The sequence below is a fragment of the Chiloscyllium punctatum genome, chromosome 7, assembly GCF_047496795.1.
Source record: "Chiloscyllium punctatum isolate Juve2018m chromosome 7, sChiPun1.3, whole genome shotgun sequence".
Classification (NCBI taxonomy): Eukaryota; Metazoa; Chordata; class Chondrichthyes; order Orectolobiformes; family Hemiscylliidae; genus Chiloscyllium; species Chiloscyllium punctatum.
Window position 1 is genome coordinate 56,951,927 of NC_092745.1, and position 21,910 is coordinate 56,973,836.

General features: G+C 38.4%; 1 protein-coding gene across 4 annotated transcripts in view; it reads right to left on the reverse strand.

The window, feature by feature from the left end:
* The window catches only part of dhx9 (DEAH (Asp-Glu-Ala-His) box helicase 9), a 69,245-nt gene that overhangs the window by 27,356 nt on the left and 19,979 nt on the right, over positions 1-21,910 (reverse strand). For 2 of the 4 annotated variants that reach the window (XM_072573612.1, XM_072573613.1), the window contains exons 3-11: positions 20,936-21,076; positions 20,272-20,374; positions 16,931-17,037; positions 14,353-14,501; positions 9,813-9,859; positions 5,009-5,145; positions 3,791-3,880; positions 2,972-3,133; positions 993-1,070 (exon numbers count right to left, since the gene is read on the reverse strand). In XM_072573612.1, coding sequence (XP_072429713.1) covers positions 993-1,070; positions 2,972-3,133; positions 3,791-3,880; positions 5,009-5,145; positions 9,813-9,859; positions 14,353-14,501; positions 16,931-17,037; positions 20,272-20,374; positions 20,936-21,076 — 1,014 coding nt within the window. Of the gene's footprint in view, positions 1-992; positions 1,071-2,971; positions 3,134-3,790; positions 3,881-5,008; positions 5,146-9,812; positions 9,860-10,795; positions 11,693-12,141; positions 12,280-14,352; positions 14,502-16,930; positions 17,038-20,271; positions 20,375-20,935; positions 21,077-21,910 lie in introns of those variants that run through there. The other 2 variants (XM_072573614.1, XM_072573616.1) reach the window with 2 other exon arrangements.

Here is a 21,910-nt window from a genome sequence, read left to right on the forward strand (position 1 = left end):
GCCCTACTTTTAACAAAAGTTAAAAAGGGGTTACAATCAGGCTTATAATTGCCCCCACAAATGGTGTATTACGTTAAATGTCTCAATTTACAATTCAAAACCTACTGGTACACAGTAACTTGCATTTATGAGGAGATTCTAAAGTAGCAAAACATCACAATTTTATTGCAGCATTATTAAGCAAATTTAATGCCAGGAGAGGAAAAAAAAATCGGTGGTCAAAGAGAAAACTTAAAAGGAACTTTTAGAATGGAGGCAGGGAGTGAATTTGAGCACTCATGGTCAGGCATCAGATGACACAGCTGCCAAGAATGAAATGGTTAAGTCGAAGACTCAGGAGACGAATGAACACGGACTTCAAGAGTTGTAATGTTGGAGGCAACAGAGGCAGACAGGGAGGAACGTGACAGAGAGATGTGAATTTAAAAATTTCACTTCTGCATTCATCATAACTAGATGCAGTAAACTGCAAAAGCTAATTTAGAAATGGGAATTGACTTCCACTGTTTCTCTCTTTCTGTTAATAATCCAGTGTGGAAAGAGAATTGAGAATTTAAACAGGGCAGTGAGAGGGTTCCATAGTGAATTTCTAATTGGAAAAGGTTGATACAAACACTTAAAAAAGAAAAGGGACAGTCATCCAGATGCAAGACTTTTAAGATACTTTTGGAGAAGCTTAAAGATGTCCTTGAAAGGGGTGATAGCAATTTATGAAGATAATAAAACTCTTATTCAACAGGCTGCGTGCCTGACAATACTGCATTCCACCTTACTATTGCACTGAAGTATCAAGTCTAGATTGCACAAAGATTCCTAATGGGATTTCAACTCAATTAACATCAATACAACTAACTGAGCTGAGCCATGTTACAATACACACATTATGGAAAACCATCAAATGACTCAATAGCAATTAGTACTTTAAAAAATGGCTAAAGTTGCTTTACAAAATATTTACAAAGTACTTATTAAAAAAGGAAATTGGTACCTACATGTTGTAGATTGCTATCATTCTGCATCTGATATTGAAGCTCATTCTTCAAGTCCACACTGATTTGTTCTGGTGTTGCCTATAAGAAGTACAGTTGAGTTACAACAGTCCATGTAACAAAATTTACTTGTTGAGGACAACAACATTGTTAAAGATAAATGATAAAGTCCATAAACCAGTAAAAGGAGCTTCTGTATTCACTTGGAAAATCAATGCCAAAATCCATAAGCCAATTGACAGAATTACTTAATCTAACAGTTTTATTTAGATACCCAACTCTGGCAGTGTGTCTTCAAAGCAATTTTTTTTTTGACAGATTCACTTTGTGGTACCTTGTAGCTGAACTTATGATTAAGTGGCATGAACAGGTAGAGCCAGAAGAAAACTTGATAAAGAATAATTTATTGTTACATGAAGCAAAATGTTGCTGGAGGTGAATGGAGTGAACAGGTGGTAAAAAGGTGACAGACAAACCTTTTAGCGATATACAAGCCACGGTCTCTCTTTCATTATATCAGGTAATAGAAATGTCTATGTAGTCAGAAGATGGATTGTCATTACACCAAAACAACTTTGAATTTTCAAGTACCTAATCATAATCATGACCTTATGACCTCTGTGGATGACTTTTTAAAAATTTGCTTATAAAATTCATCTGCATAACTGAACAATCCTTAGAGAACAAACCGGTGCTCCCTTTCTTACAGTGTCACCGAATTTTAGCACTGTTACAGCCCAGGAGTCCATTTTGCCCATTACGTCAACACCAATAGCATGAAATTCAAAGCGAGAGACTATGACCAGGCTGTCATAGCTTTGCAAGACTTCACTTCACCATAGCCCCACAACAGCTAGATGAACTTTACAGAGATGGAGAATCTGATGGATGTGCTCATAGGTTCAGCGTGCAGGGAATTTAATTGTCTTTTAATACATTTTGAAACAGTAACAGGTACTTCTTCAAGCCTGCAAGACTTCCAGAAGAGGTCTCCAGACTGCTCTCTACCCCAAAGGAATTGTTAATCCCAATACCATGAAGGGAGACGCTCACATCCCCCTCTCTGTGGATATTTTGGCTTCTGAAAACACTACTACAGGGGCCACATTTTAAAGCCGGTGGGATTATGGTTCCCTATATCTATGGAACATCAAGTGTCATTGTCTGCCAGATAAGAGGGAGACTTGAAGGTCTTCCCATTCAACAGTTACTCATGGTCAAAGACTCATGGTGGATAAAAATGTCCCAGAAAGGTCCCCAACATTTAAAAGATCACAAAACTGAGTGGGCATAGCCCATTATGATCGGGCAAATAGTCTAAGGTGAAGTTATAAATGGATTTGATGTTTTCTGATGGGCAGATGTATGACGCAAACCTTTAATGTATCTGTATGCACTAGCAAACCAGTCAACAGTTACCTTTAATGTTTATTCAGCCACATATACCAGTCTGGAAACTGACAAGTTAATCCAAGCTATTTAAACTAATAGATAATGAATGAGAGACCACTCACTTCATTTGAGAAGATGAATTGGTTTTCAAATGTGTATTGATCCAAGTCCAGACATTCAGGTTGTATGCATTCTACCATACTCCCTAAATATTTCATCTATTCTCTTAATTATGAGCTCATTTCAGGCATGGGGACCCAGAAGGGGGACATACAAGGAGGGTTAGAATGGGAACAGCAGGGAAAAGGTAGAATGGGTGAGCAACAATCTGAAAGCTCCTATGCGCTTAAAGACACGGACCACTCCTAAGTTGAAGATCAGTGATTGCTATAATGCAAATTACTCATGGATAAAATAAAACCTGCACAGGAATAGCTCACATAGCACAACCAAAACTTAGATTGAGCGTTGCTCCTCAAACCCAATCCTGTGTTATCAACTCAGTTTCTAAACTTGGAAGATACAAAAGTGTGGATTTTATAATCCACATGCTTACAACAAATTTTACTCTATTTTTTGGTATCACTTACATAAGCAAGAGGCCCTTCATCAATATTGCTACTGGTCCAAGGGTTCCAGTTGACTTGTGGAGGTGACCATGGCACAACTCCTGCAAAGCTCTGCCGAATTGATGGCTCAAATTGGGCAAGCTTCCCAACAGTGAGTGAAATTGGATTATTAGGGTCTTCAGGCTACAAAATCAAACGGCCGCAGTTAACAATTTACATACATATATTTATTAAAGCCTTGAAAACATCATTATGCAAACACTTGTATCAAATCTTCAATAGTACTTTGCACACCAATCACCCTCCTAGATCAATTATAAGTTTTAGATTGTATATTGCTGCTTCTTTTAAGAAATTAATTTCATTCGTGATTTGACTACAAAACAGAATTATTATACAAAATGAAAATAAAAAAAGACTGTGTATTTTTTTATTTCGATATGCATTACATATAGACCCCTCAGATTTCTTTTCAAATGCCTGTAATATAATCTATTTTCAAGTGTCTGGAATAATTGTCTTTGAAATTGGTCAGAAAGAGCTAGCCAAGGGTGATCCAATGTAAGACCACCCTGAGATACCCTCCCCTTGTGAAAAGATGCTGGTTTCCATTTATCACATGGATCTGTCAGACTCAGGAACAAGATTGGATTCCATCATGCAGTGGTCCTACAATACATGGCACGACTTTTCTTTTATTTCACCACATAGATGAAATTTTGACAACAGTGATACAATGCAAAAGACAGTAACAGAAATAGTCAAAGCCAGTCTTGTCTCCCTCATTATTTCCAATAAATTTCAGTTTACACACAATAAATTAAAATTACAAATACTTACTGATGGTACAAGCTGCAATCCAAGATCATTTACAACAGATTCAAGCTGATGTTCCAAGTCACTAGCAATATTTAACTCATATGGTTCCACCTAAGAAATAAATAAAACCGACTGAAAATCTTTATACCATTCAAGCATACTCTTCAAAATTAAAAAGACTGTCTCAGGAAAACAGGTTACAGAATATCATTCTGTAATTAATTCTATCAGAAATAGCTTCCTACTGTTATTTTGCAAGTTCGGAAATTTTGGATGGAACTAGAACCTAAAGTGATGCTCACTGGCCACTCAGATAAATCTCAAGAGCCTGCAACAGACTACTTGAGAATAATGGAGACTAGAACATCCCTCACTCTGTTTAGAAGTTATGAATTTTCAAAAAGCTTAGATTTGGTACGAGAGAAAAGCAATAATTTATATTGAATACATAATTCCACCTCCTGCTTTCCTTCTCCTTGAAGCCACTGAAGGCATATATTTCCCTTATACAGACTCATCGTTCCCTTCTTTTGGCTCTGGAGCTGGTACAATATTCCATGAGAGCTAAACATTCGTCAGTACCATCCCCATGCAGTCATTCCTCATATAACAATGATTATTACAGCTGGTCAAATACACAAGTCATCACAGCTGAATCTTTTCCAAATATCATACGGTATTCACACTTGCAATAGAGACAAGGGGATAACTGCATGAAACAGAATCATGATCCATTTTATTCTCTAATCAGAAGACAAGGAAGCACTCTAACCCAAATGGCTGTGAAAGTTCAATTGTTCAGTACATTCAAGCCAGACATTGAGAGATTTCTAGATATTAAAGAAATCAATATGGGGAGGATGCTACACGAAAAAGACATTAAAAAGGTATATAAGTCGAATGGCAGAGCAGGCTCAAATGGCCTACTTGCTTATTCCTGCTTCCATTCCCAAGTTCCTAAGCTGTGATTCTGCCACTTAGATGAAAGATTAATTTCAAATGACAAAAGAATCAAATTTGTGACCTCCCTAGTCTGTTCAAGTGTTCATTGTTAAATCTATTGAAATGCATGCGGGATAAAATAGCTATTTTGAAGGTCAGCGTATGACATAAAAAGCGGTTTAAACAGGCATTATGAAGGAAGCTACAATACAAGAAAATTTCATAAAACAATGACTTTTCCTTGCACTGCAGTAAAGTGCAGAAGTCACAAAATACTAGACCCATTAAAAGACTCACTTTTTCTGTTTCTTTCTTCTTCGTGTGCCCAGTAAAAGCTTCAAACACCCCCAGATGGTAAAGCTGTCTGACCAAAGACAGTGCACATGATTGCGCAGCCAGTTTTTTATTTGAACCATGCTCACGGGCTGTAATTCCTTAATTGCAAGAGGAAGCAAAAGGAGATCCAATTTATGTTACAGCATGAATTTCACAATGTTACTTTTGCAGCACATGCAGTTTCATGAAGTTCTCAAAATAACAACTCAATAAAGACAAATAAAAGTCACTTCTATTTCTGTAATTCCATGATAATTTCTGGGTTATAAGATTGTACATTAAATGAAAAGCAAACTGCAAACTTCAGCATTATCATTGTGTATGAATGTTCATTTCTGTCATCACCATATTTCTCCATAAACAGAAATCATTCCTGTAAATTATGCAACTTAACTTCCAATGTCAATTAGAAATAAAAACATTTATGTTAAAAGTGCGCTCATTATCCTAAAGATAGTAAACTATACTTGGAACATTACACTCCTCCGTTAACAACTCTAGTTTCTTGCTACTTAATTAAATTCTATCTGAATAAGGTTAGCTGGCTAAAAGGAACTTTTTTTAATTAAGTGAGGTTTAACCAAATTACAATGGCAACTGACCATGAGCTAGTTAGGACTGGAATGGATAATTTTTGACCTGTCACATATTCACACTATTACTACTATTATTCACTTGATTACTACTTTAAGGAGCACTTAAAAATAGTAATCAAGAAAATAATGCATCAGAAAGTTAGCGACCTAAATAGACAATTGCACAGAAACACAAGTTTCAAAATAATCTCAGGAGTGGGCATGAGGGAGAGGAGAATTATTGGAAGTGTATGATACAAATAAGACTCCAATGTGTTTTATTTTCAGTATCTCCACTTCCAAGTGAGACTTCAAATGAACTTGCTTTAATATTTCAGAACAAATTTCAGGTTTCCAAAGGAGGGTCACTGGACTCAAAACATTGTCTGTTTTGTCTTCACAGGTGCTGATAGACCTATTGCGTTTCCTTGAGCAATTTTTGCTTTTGTATATTTTCTCTTTCTTAACCACTGTAATACTCAATGATTCCTCTAAATTTCTGATACCACTTGCTCATTTTGGAAGCGAGAACAAAAGAAGAGAATATTATTTAATTGGAGAAGAACTCCAGCAAGTTGCAACACAAAAGGTATTTAGAGGTACTTGTGCAAATAATGTAGTACACAGGTGTAGTAGGTAACCAGGAAGAATAACAGAATGTTGATCCCAATAACAGATGGTTGGAGTCCAAGAGAGGAAAATCTTAATGCAACTATAAAAAGTGCTGGTGAGACCATATTTGGAATACTGAATGTAGATTTGGTCCCCTTATTTAACAAAATATATCATTTCAATGGAGGTATTCAGAGACGCTTTGCAAAGGTGACCCCTGGTATGAAGAGACTGTTGTATGCTCAACAGGTTGGGATTCTACTCACAAGAGTTTAAGATTGATAGATGATCTCATTCAAACATATAGAATTCTTAAGGGGCTGAGAGGATTTCCCTCATGCGAGAATCTAGGATCAGACAACATAGTCTCAGATAAAAGAGGCACTGACTTCAAGCTGAGATGAGGGTTGAGTCTTTGAAACCCCTTGCCACAGATAGCTGTGAGAGCAGAGTCTGTGCATATATTTAAGGCTGAGATTGATTCTTCATCAGCAGGGGAAATCAATAATTACAGGAAAAGTACAGGAAATGGACATGAGAAATGTCAAATCAGCCAAGAGCCAATCAAAAGGCACAGCTGGCTCGAGGAGTCAAGCAGCCAACTCCTGTTCCTATGTCTTATGGGCTAAAATTAATTTCATTACATTTACCTTGGTGGTATTTTCTAATTTTGCATCAGTTTGGGGAAACTTACCACAGAATTAGAAAAACAGTGGAGGAGGAGAGCAATAATCAATAGATGATAGGAACACATTGGTAGAATACTGTAGATATATTGTATTCATTTGACTTTGGCAACATTGCTTTGTTGAGAGGGAAACCAATCCTGAGAGGATTTGACCCAAGTATACAAAATACTGTCGAAAGAGTGTGGTGCTGGAAAAGCACAGCAGGTCAGGGAGCATCCGAGGAGCAGGAGAAATCGATGTTTTGGGCATAGTCCTTCACCAGGAATGAACCTCACCAAGTATAGAAAATAGTTCACCCTTTTACATTGAAATGAGGCACATAAAATGTTTAATCTTTTACACAGTAGCCAACTTCCAGGATCAAGGATGTCTCAGAGAGGGTACAGAATGTTCTCAAAGGGGAGAGGGGCCAGCAGAAGGTCACTGTACACACTGGAACCAACGACATAGGAATGGAAAAGATTGAGATTCTGAAGGGTAATTACAGAGAATTAGGCAGGCATTTAAAAAGGAGGAGAGAGAGAGAGAGAGAGAGAGAGAGAGAGAGAGAGAGTGTGTTTGTGTGTGTGTGTGTGTGTGTGTGTGGTGAAACCAGGGAGATAGTGAGGAAAGAGATCAATCGGAGACTGGTACATTTGACAACAGGAGCAAGTCAAACAGTCAGGGCAGGCAGGGACAAAGCAGAGAACAAGGTAGGACTGATAAATTAATCTGCACTTATTTCAATGCAAAGTGCTTAACAGGGAAGACAGATGAACTCAGGGCATGGTTAGGAACATGGGACTGGGATATCATAGCAACTACAGAAACATGGCTCGGGGTGGGCAGGACTGGCAGCTTAATGTTCCAGGATACAAATGCTACAGAAAGGATAGAAAGGGAGGCAAGAGAGGAGGGGGAGTGGCATTTTTGATAAGGGATAGCATTACGGCTGTACTGAGGGAGAATATTCACAGAAATACATCCAGGGAAGTTATTTGGGTGGAACTGGGAAATAAGAAAGGGATGATAACCTTATTGGATTGTATTATAGACCCCCTAATAGTCAGAGGGAAATTGAGAAACAAATTTATAAGGAGATCTGTTATCTGTAATAATAGGGTGGTTATGGCAGGGGATTTAATTTTTACAAATATAGACTGGGACTGCCATAGTGTTAAGGTTTTAGATGGAGAGGAATTTGTTAAGTGTGTACAAGAAAATTTTCTGATTCAATATGTGGATGTACCTACGAGAGAAGGTGCAAACCTTGACCTACTCTTGGGAAATAAGGTAGGGCAGGTAACTGAGGTGTCAGTGGGGGCGCAGTTTGACACCAGCGACCATAATTCTATTAATTTTAAAATGGTGATGGAAAAAGACAGACCACATCTAAAGTTGAAGTGCTAAATTAGAGAAGGCCAATTTTGATGGTATTAGGTAAGAACTTACAAAAGCTGACTGGGGGCAGATGTTCACAGGTAAAGGGATGGCTGGAAAATGGGAAGCCTTCAGAAACGAGATAACAAGAGTCCAGGGACAGAATATTCCCGTTAGGGTGAAAAGGCTGTAGGTGTAGGGAATGCTTGATGACTAAAGAGATTCAGGGTTTGGTTAAGAAAAAGAAGCAAGCTTTTGTCAGGTACTAGACAGGATAGATCGAGTGAATCCTTAGAAGAGCATAAAGGCAGTGTGAGTATACTTAAGAGGGGAATCTGGAGACAAAAAGGGGACATGAGATAGCTTTGGCAAATAGAATTAAGGAGAATCCAAAAGAGGTTTTACAAATACAAAAGGGGAACTAGGGAGAGAATAAGGCCTCTCAAAGATGAGCAAGGGGGCCTTTGTGTGGGGCCGCAGGAGATGGGGGAAGATACTAAACAACAGCGAAGAAGACTATCTCAGATTACAATAGAATCTTGATCAGATGGGCCAGTGGGCGGAGGAGTGGCAGATGGAGTTTAATTTAGATAAATGGGAGGTGCTGCGACTTGGGAAAGCAAATCTTTGCAGGACTTATACACTTAATGGTAAGGTCCTAGGGAGTGCTACTGAACAAAGAAACCTTGGAGTGCAGGTTCATAGCTCCTAGAAAAGTGGAGTCGCAGGTAGGTCAGATAGTGAAGGTGGCGTTTGGTATGCTTTCCTTTATTGGGCAGAGTATTGAGTACAGGAGTTGGGAGGTCATGTTGCAGCTGTATAGGACGTTGGTTAGGCCACTGTTGGAATATTGTATGCAATTCTGCTCTTCTTCCTATTGGATAGATGTTGTGAAACTTGAAAGGGCTCAGACAAGATTTACAAGGATGTTGCCATGGTTGGAGGATTTGAGCTATAGAGAGAGGTTGGAATAGGCTGAGGCTGTTTTCCCTGGACTGTCGGAGGCTGAGGGTGACTTTAAAGAGGTTTATAAAATCATGAGGGGCATGGATAGGCAAAATAGACAAAGTCTCTTCCCTGGTGTGGGGGAGTCCAGAACTACAGGGCATAGATTTAAGGCAAGAGGAATAAGATATAAAAGAGATCCAAGGGGTAACTTTTTCATGCAGACGGTGGCGCGTGTAGGGAATGAGCTTCCAAAGGAAGTGGTGAATGCTAGCATGATTGCAACATTTAAAAAGGCATCTGGATGGGTATATGAATAGGAAGGGTTTGGAGGGATATGGGCTGGGTGCTAGCAAGTGTGACTAGCTTGGGTTAGGATATCTGGTTGGCATTGACAAGTTGGACTGAAGGGTCTGTTTCCATGCTGTACATCTCTATGCATCTATGTGTGTGATTTGCTGGGCTGATGTTGATTTAGAGACTCTCACATGGCAGCTGAGCTGTTATTGCAGTTTGTTAAAATAACCTTGTAAGTCCTACGGTCAAGAGTAAGGCTTTCACATCAAATTTTAAGTGGGTACTTACTTCTTCCTAGCTGTCTCACGTGAATAGTCATCTCTGCAATAAAACTCCTGAAATGACATGCACAACATGAAATTAACACTGTCATTTCAGCACTTCTACCAACCCACTGATACTGAAATTTATAATAAATTTCATTAATGCCCAGCACATCGTGAATAATTGAAGAGAGTGTATGGTACTGGAAAAGCACATCCGGTTAGGCAGCATCCGAGAAGCAGGACAGTCGAAGTTTCAAGCATGAGCTTCTGCTGAAGAAGAGATCATGCTTGAAACGTTGATTTTCCTGCTCCTTGGATGCTGCCTGACCAGCTGTTCTTGTCCAGCACCACACTCTTCAACTCTAGGATCCCCAGCATCTGCAGTATTCACTTTCTCCATAGTGCAAATAATAGTAAACAAATTGGATTTGTTTACTATAGTTGTACTTGTTTAAGTGACAATACAGCATTCTGCATTAACTGCAGCAAGCACAGAAGGCAAAACTACAGAAGGCAGTAATCTATTTTAGGACAGTTTAAATGTTACCTGTGTTGAAGCTTCTGAAAGCGTCAGATGTCTAAACTATATACAAACTCATATTTCAAAGAGATTAAGAAACAAATACAACAAGCATCTGTTAAACAATGCCAATTATTATATAACTGGCACAACACTGATGGCTGAGTCATGAGTGGTGGAGGAGTCACGACTGGTGCTGAACAACGTGCAGTCATCAGCGAACAAACCCACCTCTGATCTTATGGCAGGGCAATTGGTGAAGTCGTCCTTGGATCAAGGACACTCCCCTGAGGAACTCCTACAGGTATGTCCAGGAGCTGAATTAACGGTCTTCAACTACCACAACCAGCTTTCATGTCAAATATGACTTCAAACAGCGGAGAGTCTTCCCTGAATCTCATTGACTCCAGTTTTACTAGAGCTCCTTCATGCCATAAATCAGTCAAGTACAGCCTTGATGTCAGGGGCAGTCACTTTCTCCTTACCTCTGAATTGAGCTCTTTCATCCACGTTTGAACCAAGGAGCTAAGTTGCTCTAGTGGAACACAAACTGAGCATCAGCGAGGTTATTACTGAGCAGATGCCGCTTGATAGCACTGTTGATGATACCCTCCACCACCTTACTGTTGATCAATAGGAAATGGATAGAATGATAATTGGTTAGGTTGGATTTATCCTGTTTTTTTTGTGTACAGGATATACCTGGACAATTTTCCATTGTCGGGTAGGTGCCAATGTAGTCTAAATGTTCTGGAACAGCTTGGCTAGGGTCACGGCATGTTCTGAAGCACAGATCTTCAGTACAATTGCCAGAACATTGTCAAGGCCCCTAGCCTTTGCAGTATCCAGTGCCTCCAACTGTTTTCTGATATCACATGGAGTGAATCAAACTGGCTGAAGACTGGCATCTGTGATGCTGGGGACCTCTGGAGGATGCCAAAGGCCATTCCAAAACTGGTAGGGATTACATCGTATGGAATTCATTGTTTCACAAGCCAAATTTAGTTAATTTTCATCATCTGTGTATCACAACTAAGTACAGCAGCTTAGGTGACCCATCATTTGCCATATACCAATTTTGATTTTTTTAAAGAAATATTTGCCATCCATTGGTGTGGTAGTATTTTTAAAAATTCACATTGAAATATGAATCTATTTTTTACCTGTGATACAAACAAAATAAAGGATTGACGTATAAGAAAACAATGTTCAGCAAAAGGCAGTGAATTTCCTGCTCATTAAGAACTTTGTGCTCTAGCTTAAGTATCTAATCTTTTGCATGCAGTCTTTTTAGCTTCTGGTCTTAGTCAATTGACATTAAGCTGACTACTCATCTATGCAGTAAATTCAGAAAGATATTTTCTATTAGAGATAAGCTCTATTACATGCATTGATATAAATGAAAGAAGACAGAACACAATAAAGATTTTAAGACTGCATTATATCTGAAATTTTTAAAAATGTCAGTGAAATATATTTCAGAAAACCATTCTTGCATTTAGCATAAACAAGAGCATTTGTATTCACAGCACTCTATATACATATGTATGGTAATTTTAACCATGCATTGGCATCTGAATGAAAAACTAGTGAGGCGGAACTATCTTCCTGACTGGCTAGTTCCACTTAAGAACATATAAACTCTGGTACTGTCATAGAACTTAATTTTTAAAATTAAGTTCACACATAAATCTACAAACAAGTTTGGTTGTGCATTTTGAAAGATATTGCACAAAATAAGTTACCCTGTATGACTCAGTCCTGGAATGTAGTTCTTGGTAACCAGTCTTTTTTTTCAGAACCATGCATGTTTTGAATCTGTATAACTCACTTCTGATCCTATATTGGGTCAACTGAGATCAAGCACAGCAACTTCACGATTCAGAGAAGCCTGTCAATAGGCCCAATATCCACCACTCTTGGATGCCAGTATGTTTCTCTGCCAAGCTCAGTAAAGTTCCAATCTCCATCAGCCCTAGGTCCCTAGAACACCTATAGGAAAAGTGACACCAGAAATCAACAGCTGTCTATGATTGCTTGAACCATCATTCCTACAATGGAAGGATACCATGTGATAGCTTAGTGCAGCCTAAGCAACATCACATGTTTGCAAGAGAGATTTCTGGTGTCACCTCACCCCATGACAGATTAAAGGAGTGACAAGTTCGTCACTTTTGTTTAGCTTTCTACCTAAATGCCATTCATCTCTGCTGTAAAAATATTTGCCACGCACTTGAAAGTAGACAGGTCAGATCCTTCTGCCCACTGATGTGCATCATTGCCTTTTGTTCTCCAAAGACAATTACTATCTTCTATATTCACAGTTACCATGCAAAGCTGCATAATATTTTAGGAAATAGAATGAAATCTGATAATTTAGTACTTTCCTAAAAGTAGTTTTTGTACAGTAGATTCCTGCTATTTAGCCTAGTTGTCACAAAATTTTCAAATAAACTGAAATCATTTTTGAACAATATATTGCAGCTTGAAGTCTAAAAGAATTATACAAATCCACTTATTTACTTTCCAAAATAGCAGGTGCCTACTATAACACGCTTAAATATTCTTAGCATTCATAGGGGTACTGGACAACTACCCCACAGAAAGCTCTATATAACAAAGAAAGCTGGCTGAGAAACATGCTGGTACCATACCATCACTTATGGAGTAACTCGGCTTTTAATCAAAAGAAAATCATTAGCTGTAACTGTTAAATTTTTTTTAAGAATAAAATTTAAAAACGTTTTTCCTGCAAATATCTTTTTGACAAGCTAGCACATCACGTCATTTCCCTGCTCCTTCAGTGTTGAAAGCGTTTAACAACATTCTGTCACTTCTGAGTGGAAGGATCAGAAAACCACAACTCATGTCTTAATATTGATATATTAAAAAGTAACAAAATATCTTAATGTAAACTGAACAGTAGACTACACCTTTGCTAACCTTTTTATGTTAAACAAAATTTACAATACTACAGATTAAACTTCTTAAACATTTAACAGTTACTGAACAGTTCAAACTGATCAAATGAGGAGAAATGTCTTCACAGGCAATTTAGCATTCAGCATTATAATTACATCCTACAGCATTGTTACCAAGCTCAATAAAAGTATAATGATGTTGCAGCTGGATATTGCAAAAACAATCTCGAAGTGCATTCCTGCTCATCCCCTGAACTCTATCATTTCTGGCTTTTCTTCCCTTACAGATACTAACATTCTTGCCTAAAGCATGGTGGGAGTTCAAATGCACAGAAAACACAAGTTCTTATGCACCCATTGGATTGTTCAGAATGGCACTGCCATAACCTGGAGGATTACTGGTCAGCACTTACAGTTACTGTTGATACAAAAAGGTCCAGGACAGCTAGGTTAAAAACTAGAAAAAAAAAACAAAAATTTACCGTTGAATAATTAACAAATGTTTATTTTGTGCATAATGGACCGTTGCCATCTAGGTTGTCTTATGGCAAGAAGAACTTGAAATGTACTCAACTAGTGCTCAATTCCGTAATAAAAATAATAAATTCAGCTGCTTAAGGAATAAGTAGAATTTACAATGCACCATTTAAGTCCTAAAAAAGATACATGCACTTAATCAATAAAACTGCATTTGATTTGTTAATTATTAATAACATTAACTTCCCAGGAAAAGAGCTCTGTGTGTTAATCAAGGATTAAATATTAGCCAGGATGAGCTACTCCAATGGCAATCTTTGCACTTATGACAGTAAACCAGGACAGAATTGCAAGAATATCTAATCTCAAAAAGTGCACTTACATCTTTAAATGTATGTTATTCTGTATTGTGCAGCCCCTGGAAGAATTACTGCTTTTCTATCCTGCACAGCTGTGCACTCACCACTCATGGGGGAAACCATGAAGCCAACAACTACATTGCTCCCATCACTGAAATTTAGCCTCATTTGACAATTAGGGATTGAAAGGCTACTAAATTACTATCTCAGAATTGCAAGAAATAAAAATCATAGAGTTCATGACTGTAGAATTGTTCAGCTGATTCAAATTAAAATATGCCAAACCTGTTGTGATCGGGTCCAACTTGTGAATACTTATAATCTGCCTGAATCTTCTCTTTTTGGAAAAATTGATTAAGTTGAGCTTTGGCATTTTCAAGTGTCCAGTTGCCATGAAGACCAGCATTCAAATCCAAACCTTCAGATTCCAGAGTCTAGGGAGGGGAGATTTTTTTTCTTACAAAGACATGTATACAAAGCTGTCATGACAAAGTTTTAAAAAACCTTACAGTAGGAAATATCATAAAATAATTACAGGAATAAATGCATTAAGTATCTAAGCAAGCTCAAAATGTGCTGATGCACTTAGAGTTCACCATACACCAAGAGGTACACCTAAATGTCAACCAGTATTAAAACTAGGAAAGGCAGGTGAAAATCGTGGTGGACAGCAACCCTACTCCGACTTGCCAAGGATTCATAGAGTTTTCAAGCATGGTGTACCCTTTCAGGAGTGAGAATCTTAGCTAATCTTGCTCATTACTGAACCTGAAGACATCACTGATTAAAGTACAACCACATTTGGTGAGAAGTCAAAATTCCTTGTGTAACTCAAGATCACGTCACTACGAGACCAAGAAATCTCATGTCCAATTATTTATTCTATTGGTTATGCAGGTTAACTGAAATATATGAAATTAAAAACAGGTACAAACATATTTCTGAGCTGACAATCTGAACAACTTTCTATTCAGAGGTTTCATCTCTTTAAACACTTGAATTTTCTTACATAACTTAGTACATTATCGATTCAAAACTCAAGGGATTTCACACAGAAAATGTTCTGATAAAAAGTTGCGATGATATTTCTTCCACACAGTCATAGAGACGTACAGCATGGAAATAGACGCTTCGGTCCAACTTGTCCATGCCGACCAGGTATCCTAACCTAATTTAATCCCATTTACTAGCACTTGGCCCATAATCCTCGAAACCCCTCCTATTCATATATCCATCCAGATGCCTTTTAAGTGTTGTAATTGTACCAGCCTCTGCCACTTCCTCTGGCAGCTCATTCCGTACAGACACTCTGAAAACGTTGCCCCTTAGGTCTCTATTATATCTTTTCCCTCTCACCCTATACCTATGCCCTCTAGTTCTGGACTCCCCCACCCCAAGGAAAAGACCTTGTGGTCTATTTAGCCTATTCATGCCCCTCATGATTTTATAAACCTCTATAAGGTCATTCCTCAACCTCCACCATTCTAGGGAAAACAGCCCCAGCCTATTCAGCCTCTCCCTATAGCACAAATCCTCCAACCCTGGCAACATCCTTGCAAATCTTGTCTGAGCCTTTTCAAGTTTCACAACATCTTTCCAAAAGGAAGGAGGCCAGAATTGCATGCAATATTCCAACAGTGGCAACATGCTCTCACCAATAAAGGAAAGAATACCAAACGCAGCTTTCACTATCCTATCTACCTGTGACTCCACTTTCTAGGAGCTATGAACCTGCACTCCAAAGTCTATTTGTTCAGCAACACTTCCTAGGATCTTACCATTAAGTGTATGTCCTTCTCTGATTTGCTTGCTAAAATGCAGCACCTCGCATTTATGTAAATTAAATTCCATCTGCCACTCCTCAGCCCACTGGCCCATCTGATCAAGACTCCATTGTACTTGGAGGGAACCTTCTTTGCTGTCCACTATACCTCCAATTTTGGTGTTACCTGCAGACTTACCAAATATACCTCCTATGTTCACATCCAAATCATCTACATAAATGACGAAAAGCAGTGGACTCAGCATTAATCCTTCGGACTTAACACTGGTCACAGGCCTCCAGTCTGAAAACCCTCCACCACCACCCTTGATCTTCTACCTTTGAGCCAGTTCTGTATTCAAATGGCTAGTTTTTCCTGTATTTCATGAGATCTAAACTTGCTAATCAGTCTCCCATGTGGAATCTTGTTGAACACCTTACTGAAGTCCATATGGATCACATCTACCACTCTACTCTCATCAATCCTCTTTGTTACTTTTTCAAAAATCTCAAGTTCACGAGACATGATTTCCCACACACAAAGCCATGCTGAATATCCATGACTTTCCAAATACATGCAAATCCTGTCTCTCATGATTCCCTCCAACAACTTGCCCATCATTGACATCAGGCTCATCAGTCTATAGTTACCTGGATTTTCCTTACTACCTTTCTTAAATAGCAGCACCACATTAGCCAACCTCCAGTCTTCCAGCACCTCACCTGTGTCTAGCGATCATACAAATATCTCAGCAAGTGGCCTAATCATTTCCCTAGCTCCCCACAGAGTTCTAGGGTATACAGGATCAGGCCCTGGAGATTTATCCGCCTTTATACGTTTCATGACATCCAGCACCTCTTCCTCTGTAATATGAACATTTTTCAAGAAGTCACGATCTATTTCCCCACATTGTATATCTTCCAGGTCCTTCTCAGATCTGCTGTGTACTTCCACCATTCTGTTATTATTTTGGTTTTCCAGAATTAGCAGAATCATATTTTTTAAAAGTCTCATTTATTAGCAAGTTTGCACAGAAAATATTCTTTACAAGTTTGAAGACATTTACAATACAGCTCTTAACACCATATAAATTCTCTTACTGCTTGGGCTTCCTGTTCATCTCTCCTCTCATAATATTCCTTTAAATTGGCTCCACGTTCCCAGTAACCACTGAATCCTCCTCCCTTGCCCTCTCCACTGTCAGCATCTGCAAACACAAAAGCATTTAAACAGTAATAGTTAAATAATATTTTGAAAATTCTTTCTACTAAACAGTCAGATCAAATTTAGTAGCACTCTTATAATGCTGTCAAGTTGCTGGTACCTGATATAATCATCACATCATAAACCTGAGATTTGTTTAAGACCAATACAAGAACCATTATGCCTCAGAGGTGGTTATGGCAGCATGACACAAAATAACTTGGTACACTTTTCCAGTTAGGATGTGGTACACAGAAATTCACAAAAACTTACCTAATTTAAATCCTGATCAAAATTAACACAGCTGCCTTAATTGAATCATAAAATGTTACGGCACAAGATGATCCTAGCCCTTAGCTATTTCATTGAGTTAACCAATTTATCCCATTCCCTGTTAAGTTCCTATTTCCCTGTTTTTGCCTTTTTCATCTATTTATTCAATTACCCATTAAAACTGCTTCTACCTTACTTTCATCCAGTGCATTATAGGTCATAACAACTTGCTGGCTGAAGAGAAAAATTTTAAAACTGCGATTTCCAGCTACCAATTCTTCCATCACCAGTTTCTCCTAATTTGCATCATTATCATATGCCCTCTAGACACCTACAGATAGCATCTAATTATATCTCAGAACTGACAGAAATCTGTCCAGCCTTGCCCACCTGACATCCAAGACAAAAGGTAAACAAGTTCCTCAGAATTACTCTACATCGGCGATGTTGCAGTATCATACCATATAGAGGACATCTTCGACAACAAATTGGGAGACTCTCTGCAACAAGTCTGGTTTAACTAGAAAAAGATCATTAAAGCAAGAGCTCTGGAGGATGATCGTGAGTGAACACTGAATAAATTAACAACACGTGACAACTCTGTCATTTTCATCAGTGAATGACAGGTGAATACCCAAAGATCTACCACACAGTGAATTAGCTATCAGGTCACAATCCACTGGACATCTGCATCCCCACTATAAGGATAGCAGCAAGTGAGATACAAGGATGGTGGACACAAACAACTGGGAGATGGTCAACAATGGCCATGACAATGGATGGATGTTTACTGTTTTGAAATGCACTGGAAGATAAAATCAAATCGGAAAGCTCAATTAGCCAAGAAGAAAACTAACAGAAAAGGACATTTTAGCAAAGGTGCATCAACTCAACCCATTGCCTTCATTTTCAGAAAACACAGCAGCGATTGCCATGCCAGAGAGAGGCTTGAACTTCAAAAGCAACGTTTAACAGAGAGTTGAGCATCAAGACAAACAAACATCACAACATGGATGGCTAGAGAAGTGATTGCTGGACTTCTTGCTGAGATATTTGTCTAGTCATAGGTGAGGTGCCGGAAGACTGTAGGTTGGCAAACGTGGTGCCACTGTTTAAGGGGGGGGTAAAGACAAGCCAGGGAACTATAGACCAGTGAGCCTGACCTCAGTGGTGGGCAAGTTGTTGGAGGGAATCCTGAGGGACAGGATGTACATGTATTTGGAAAGGCAAGGACTGATTTGGAAAATTTAGAAGGAATTTTCTTTCCAGCTTTGTGGACCTCCAAAGTCTATGCATGGCAATGACTTTTGGAACCCAAAGTCAATGTTGATGCTGATTGTCATGGATACAATGATGGAGGAGGTTCATATGCAGCTTTGACAGAATGTTGCTTCTAACCTTATACTGTCACTGATGAAGATGGTTGATACTAGTAGACTACCCAAAGGAAGCCCTGCAGTACTATACTGGAGTGGAAAGGATTGGACTCTAAAACAAAGCATCGTCTTATTTTATGCTCAGTCTGGCTCTAGCAGTGTTGAACATTTTTACTGATTCCCACTCTTCAACTTTACTCGGGCTCCAAGACACCAAATGCAGCCATAATGTCAATGGTAGTCATTCTTACTTCATGTTTATTGTCTAAGTACATTCCTGTACTTACAGTACAACTTCTACAAGGCTGCCAAATTTTAATAAAAGTTTTTTTTAAATTTGTTTGAGATGTGGGTGTCATTGGCCAGATCAATATTTACTGCTTATTCCAAATGCCCTAACGATGGTGGTAGTGAGCTGCGCTCATGAACTGCTGCAGTCCTTTGTGTAGGGAACACCGAGAGAGTTGTTAAAAAGGGAATTTGAAAATTTTGACCCAATAACAATGGTGTGGTAATTTAGTTCCAAGTCAGAATGTTGTGTGGCTTGGAGGGGGAGCTTGCTTCTGAGCATGTTTGCATGCATCTGCCTCCTTTGCTTTCTAGGTGGTAAACATCATGGATTTGAAAAGATGCTGTTGCAGAAGAAGGTGAGATACTGTAGCACACCTCTGTCTCCAGTATGCGTCAATGGCGAAGAAGTGAATGTTGAATGTTGTCAAAGGTTCTAATCAAGCCACATACTTTCATCTGGATGATGTCAAGCATCTTGAGTGTTGTTGGAGCTGTACGTATTCTACCACACTCCTCACTTGCACTGTGTAAATGGTGGACAGACTTTGGTGAGTTAACTATTGCAGATTTTTTGCCTCGGACGTGCTCTTATTGCCACAGCATTTATATAGTTTTTGCAATACAGTTCGGGTCAATGGCAATTCCCACAATGTTGACAGAGAGGGATTCAGCTACAGTAATGCCATTTGAATGTCAACAGGCTATGGTTAGATTCTCTCTTGCTGGAGATAGCTGTTGCTTGGCACTAATGTGGTGCGAATGTTACTTGCCCAAGCTTGAACATTGTCCAGATTTGCTACATATATATTTAAGCTGCTTCAGTAACTGATGAGTCACATTTGGTGGTACTCACTATTGTGCTATCATCAGCAAGTATGCCCATTTCAGACCTCTTGATAGAGGGGAGGTCATTGACAAAGCAAGTGAAGATGGGAAGTTTGGCCATATGTTCTCCACAGTTCAAGTGAAACAGACTATACTGTTACGTAAATAACATAAGGCACTAGCACGTAATACATAGTGAGCATTTATGTCCAACAACTACTGAGATGTAGGGAAATACAAAAATAATCCAAGCAGATGGATCATTAATCTCACTACAGACCAGATATTACTGCATGAACTCAGCTTATGTGGCACAAATGGTGAAAACATTAACTTAGGTTTCATAAAATAAAACTAGAACTTCACCATGGAAGACCTTTCATTTGCTGTTGTAACATTTCCCAAACACACAGGAATATGTTCAGAGTCCATTTTAAACATGATACAGTCCTACTTTAAAAACAATGACTTACCTTGTTCTTTTTTCAAAGTTAAGTGAGGAGCACAAGGCCCACCAAATGGCAATTCCTCCGTCACACTACTTTGACCACTATTAACACAATCGGGTTCAATTCCCTATCAAAAGTTAAAGAAAGTAACCATCAACATTTAATTAAATAGTTTACATCCACCAAGTGTATATTCATAGGTGAGTATTATGTCAATAAGTGATCAGATAGATTGCCAAAATCAAGTACATGAAGAAAGGAACTGGTGGAATTAAGCAAGCTTCCTTAATTTTGAAACCAAAAACAAACGTCATAAAATAGAGGTACATACAAGTTTTAGGTTTCTTTAATTCATATTTAAGTTCAAGCTTCTGAACATATAAAACTCCTCTTCTGTAACATTCATCTAATAGTCCACAAGCTTTCACATAAAAAAACAAAAAAGTTTCTGATAAATTCATTAGAACAGGACAGAATGCAGTTTGAAGCATTCTAAAGGTTAAAAGAGTTATTAAAGCATTGTAAGGTCATCTGTATCCGAGGGTACTATGAAACATTCACATAGAATTGATTCAATAGCAAAATATAAACTACAACACAGAAAAGATAAATTTCAAATAAAGCTTCTGTTTCACTGAAAAAAAAAGAATAATGCAAATAATGAAGAAATGATTAAACGTGCAACCACCTTCAAAGTAGGAACCTCATCAGCTTTCATCACTCCAGTCCTAACAAGGTAATTGACAAAATCCCTGGCAGCATTTGTCTGAGCATCCTTTTTGCTGGTGGAGTTTCCCATACCAGTATAATTAAATCCATCTATTCGAACCTAAATAAAACAGTGTCATGGATGAATATTTTCTCAGTTTTCTTCTTTCCAAGTCACATTTCGTTAAGCATTCTGTGCTGTAAAAGCTATGACACTATTTGTTTAAAACACTGATTCAGACACACGTTCTTATCTAAGCAAAGATTATAAGAAAGATCTGCATTTGTAAGAGGATACTTCAGATTGCTTGACCATCCCCTTCTTCTGTAAGGTTGACTCTAATGTTTCCAACAACATCACAGAAGGATACAGTCCCTTCTTACTTAGTTTTCTTTTTCCCAGGAAAGGAAAAAGCAAGAGCTAGGCACAGGTGCTTAACACAAACAATCAAGCGCTGCAGAAACAGAAGAAAATGACAACTTCGATCTGAAAGAAGGGGCCAACATAATGATAAAATGGCATTGTAGGAGGAGAATGCTTAGCTGAAAATGAGAAGGGAGCATAAACTAAACTGCCAGGATACCTTAACGGATGTTGTAGTTGCCTGTTTGGCAGACAGATTGTGTTGGTGAGCAAATATATTTTGTCGTTCTACTACTTTAATGTACATTGAATAAAACAATGACCACTCTTTTTCCTGAATAGCAAGCATTTTAAACTAACTTATTCGTTGGTGTGATTAATTGCATTTGAGCCCAAGGTGAAATCCCTACCCCTCCAAAGTTTCAAACCAGCAATTATCTAAGTCTGACCTTAGCCCCAAAGTAAACAGAACTTCAAACTTGGTCTCAAAGACAGAAAAACTTCAGAGATTTAAAACACTGAAGTCTAAATTCCCTACTCGCTATTTCTGTTGCCACTGTATAGGCAGTTATTAACACATAAGGTCTCAGG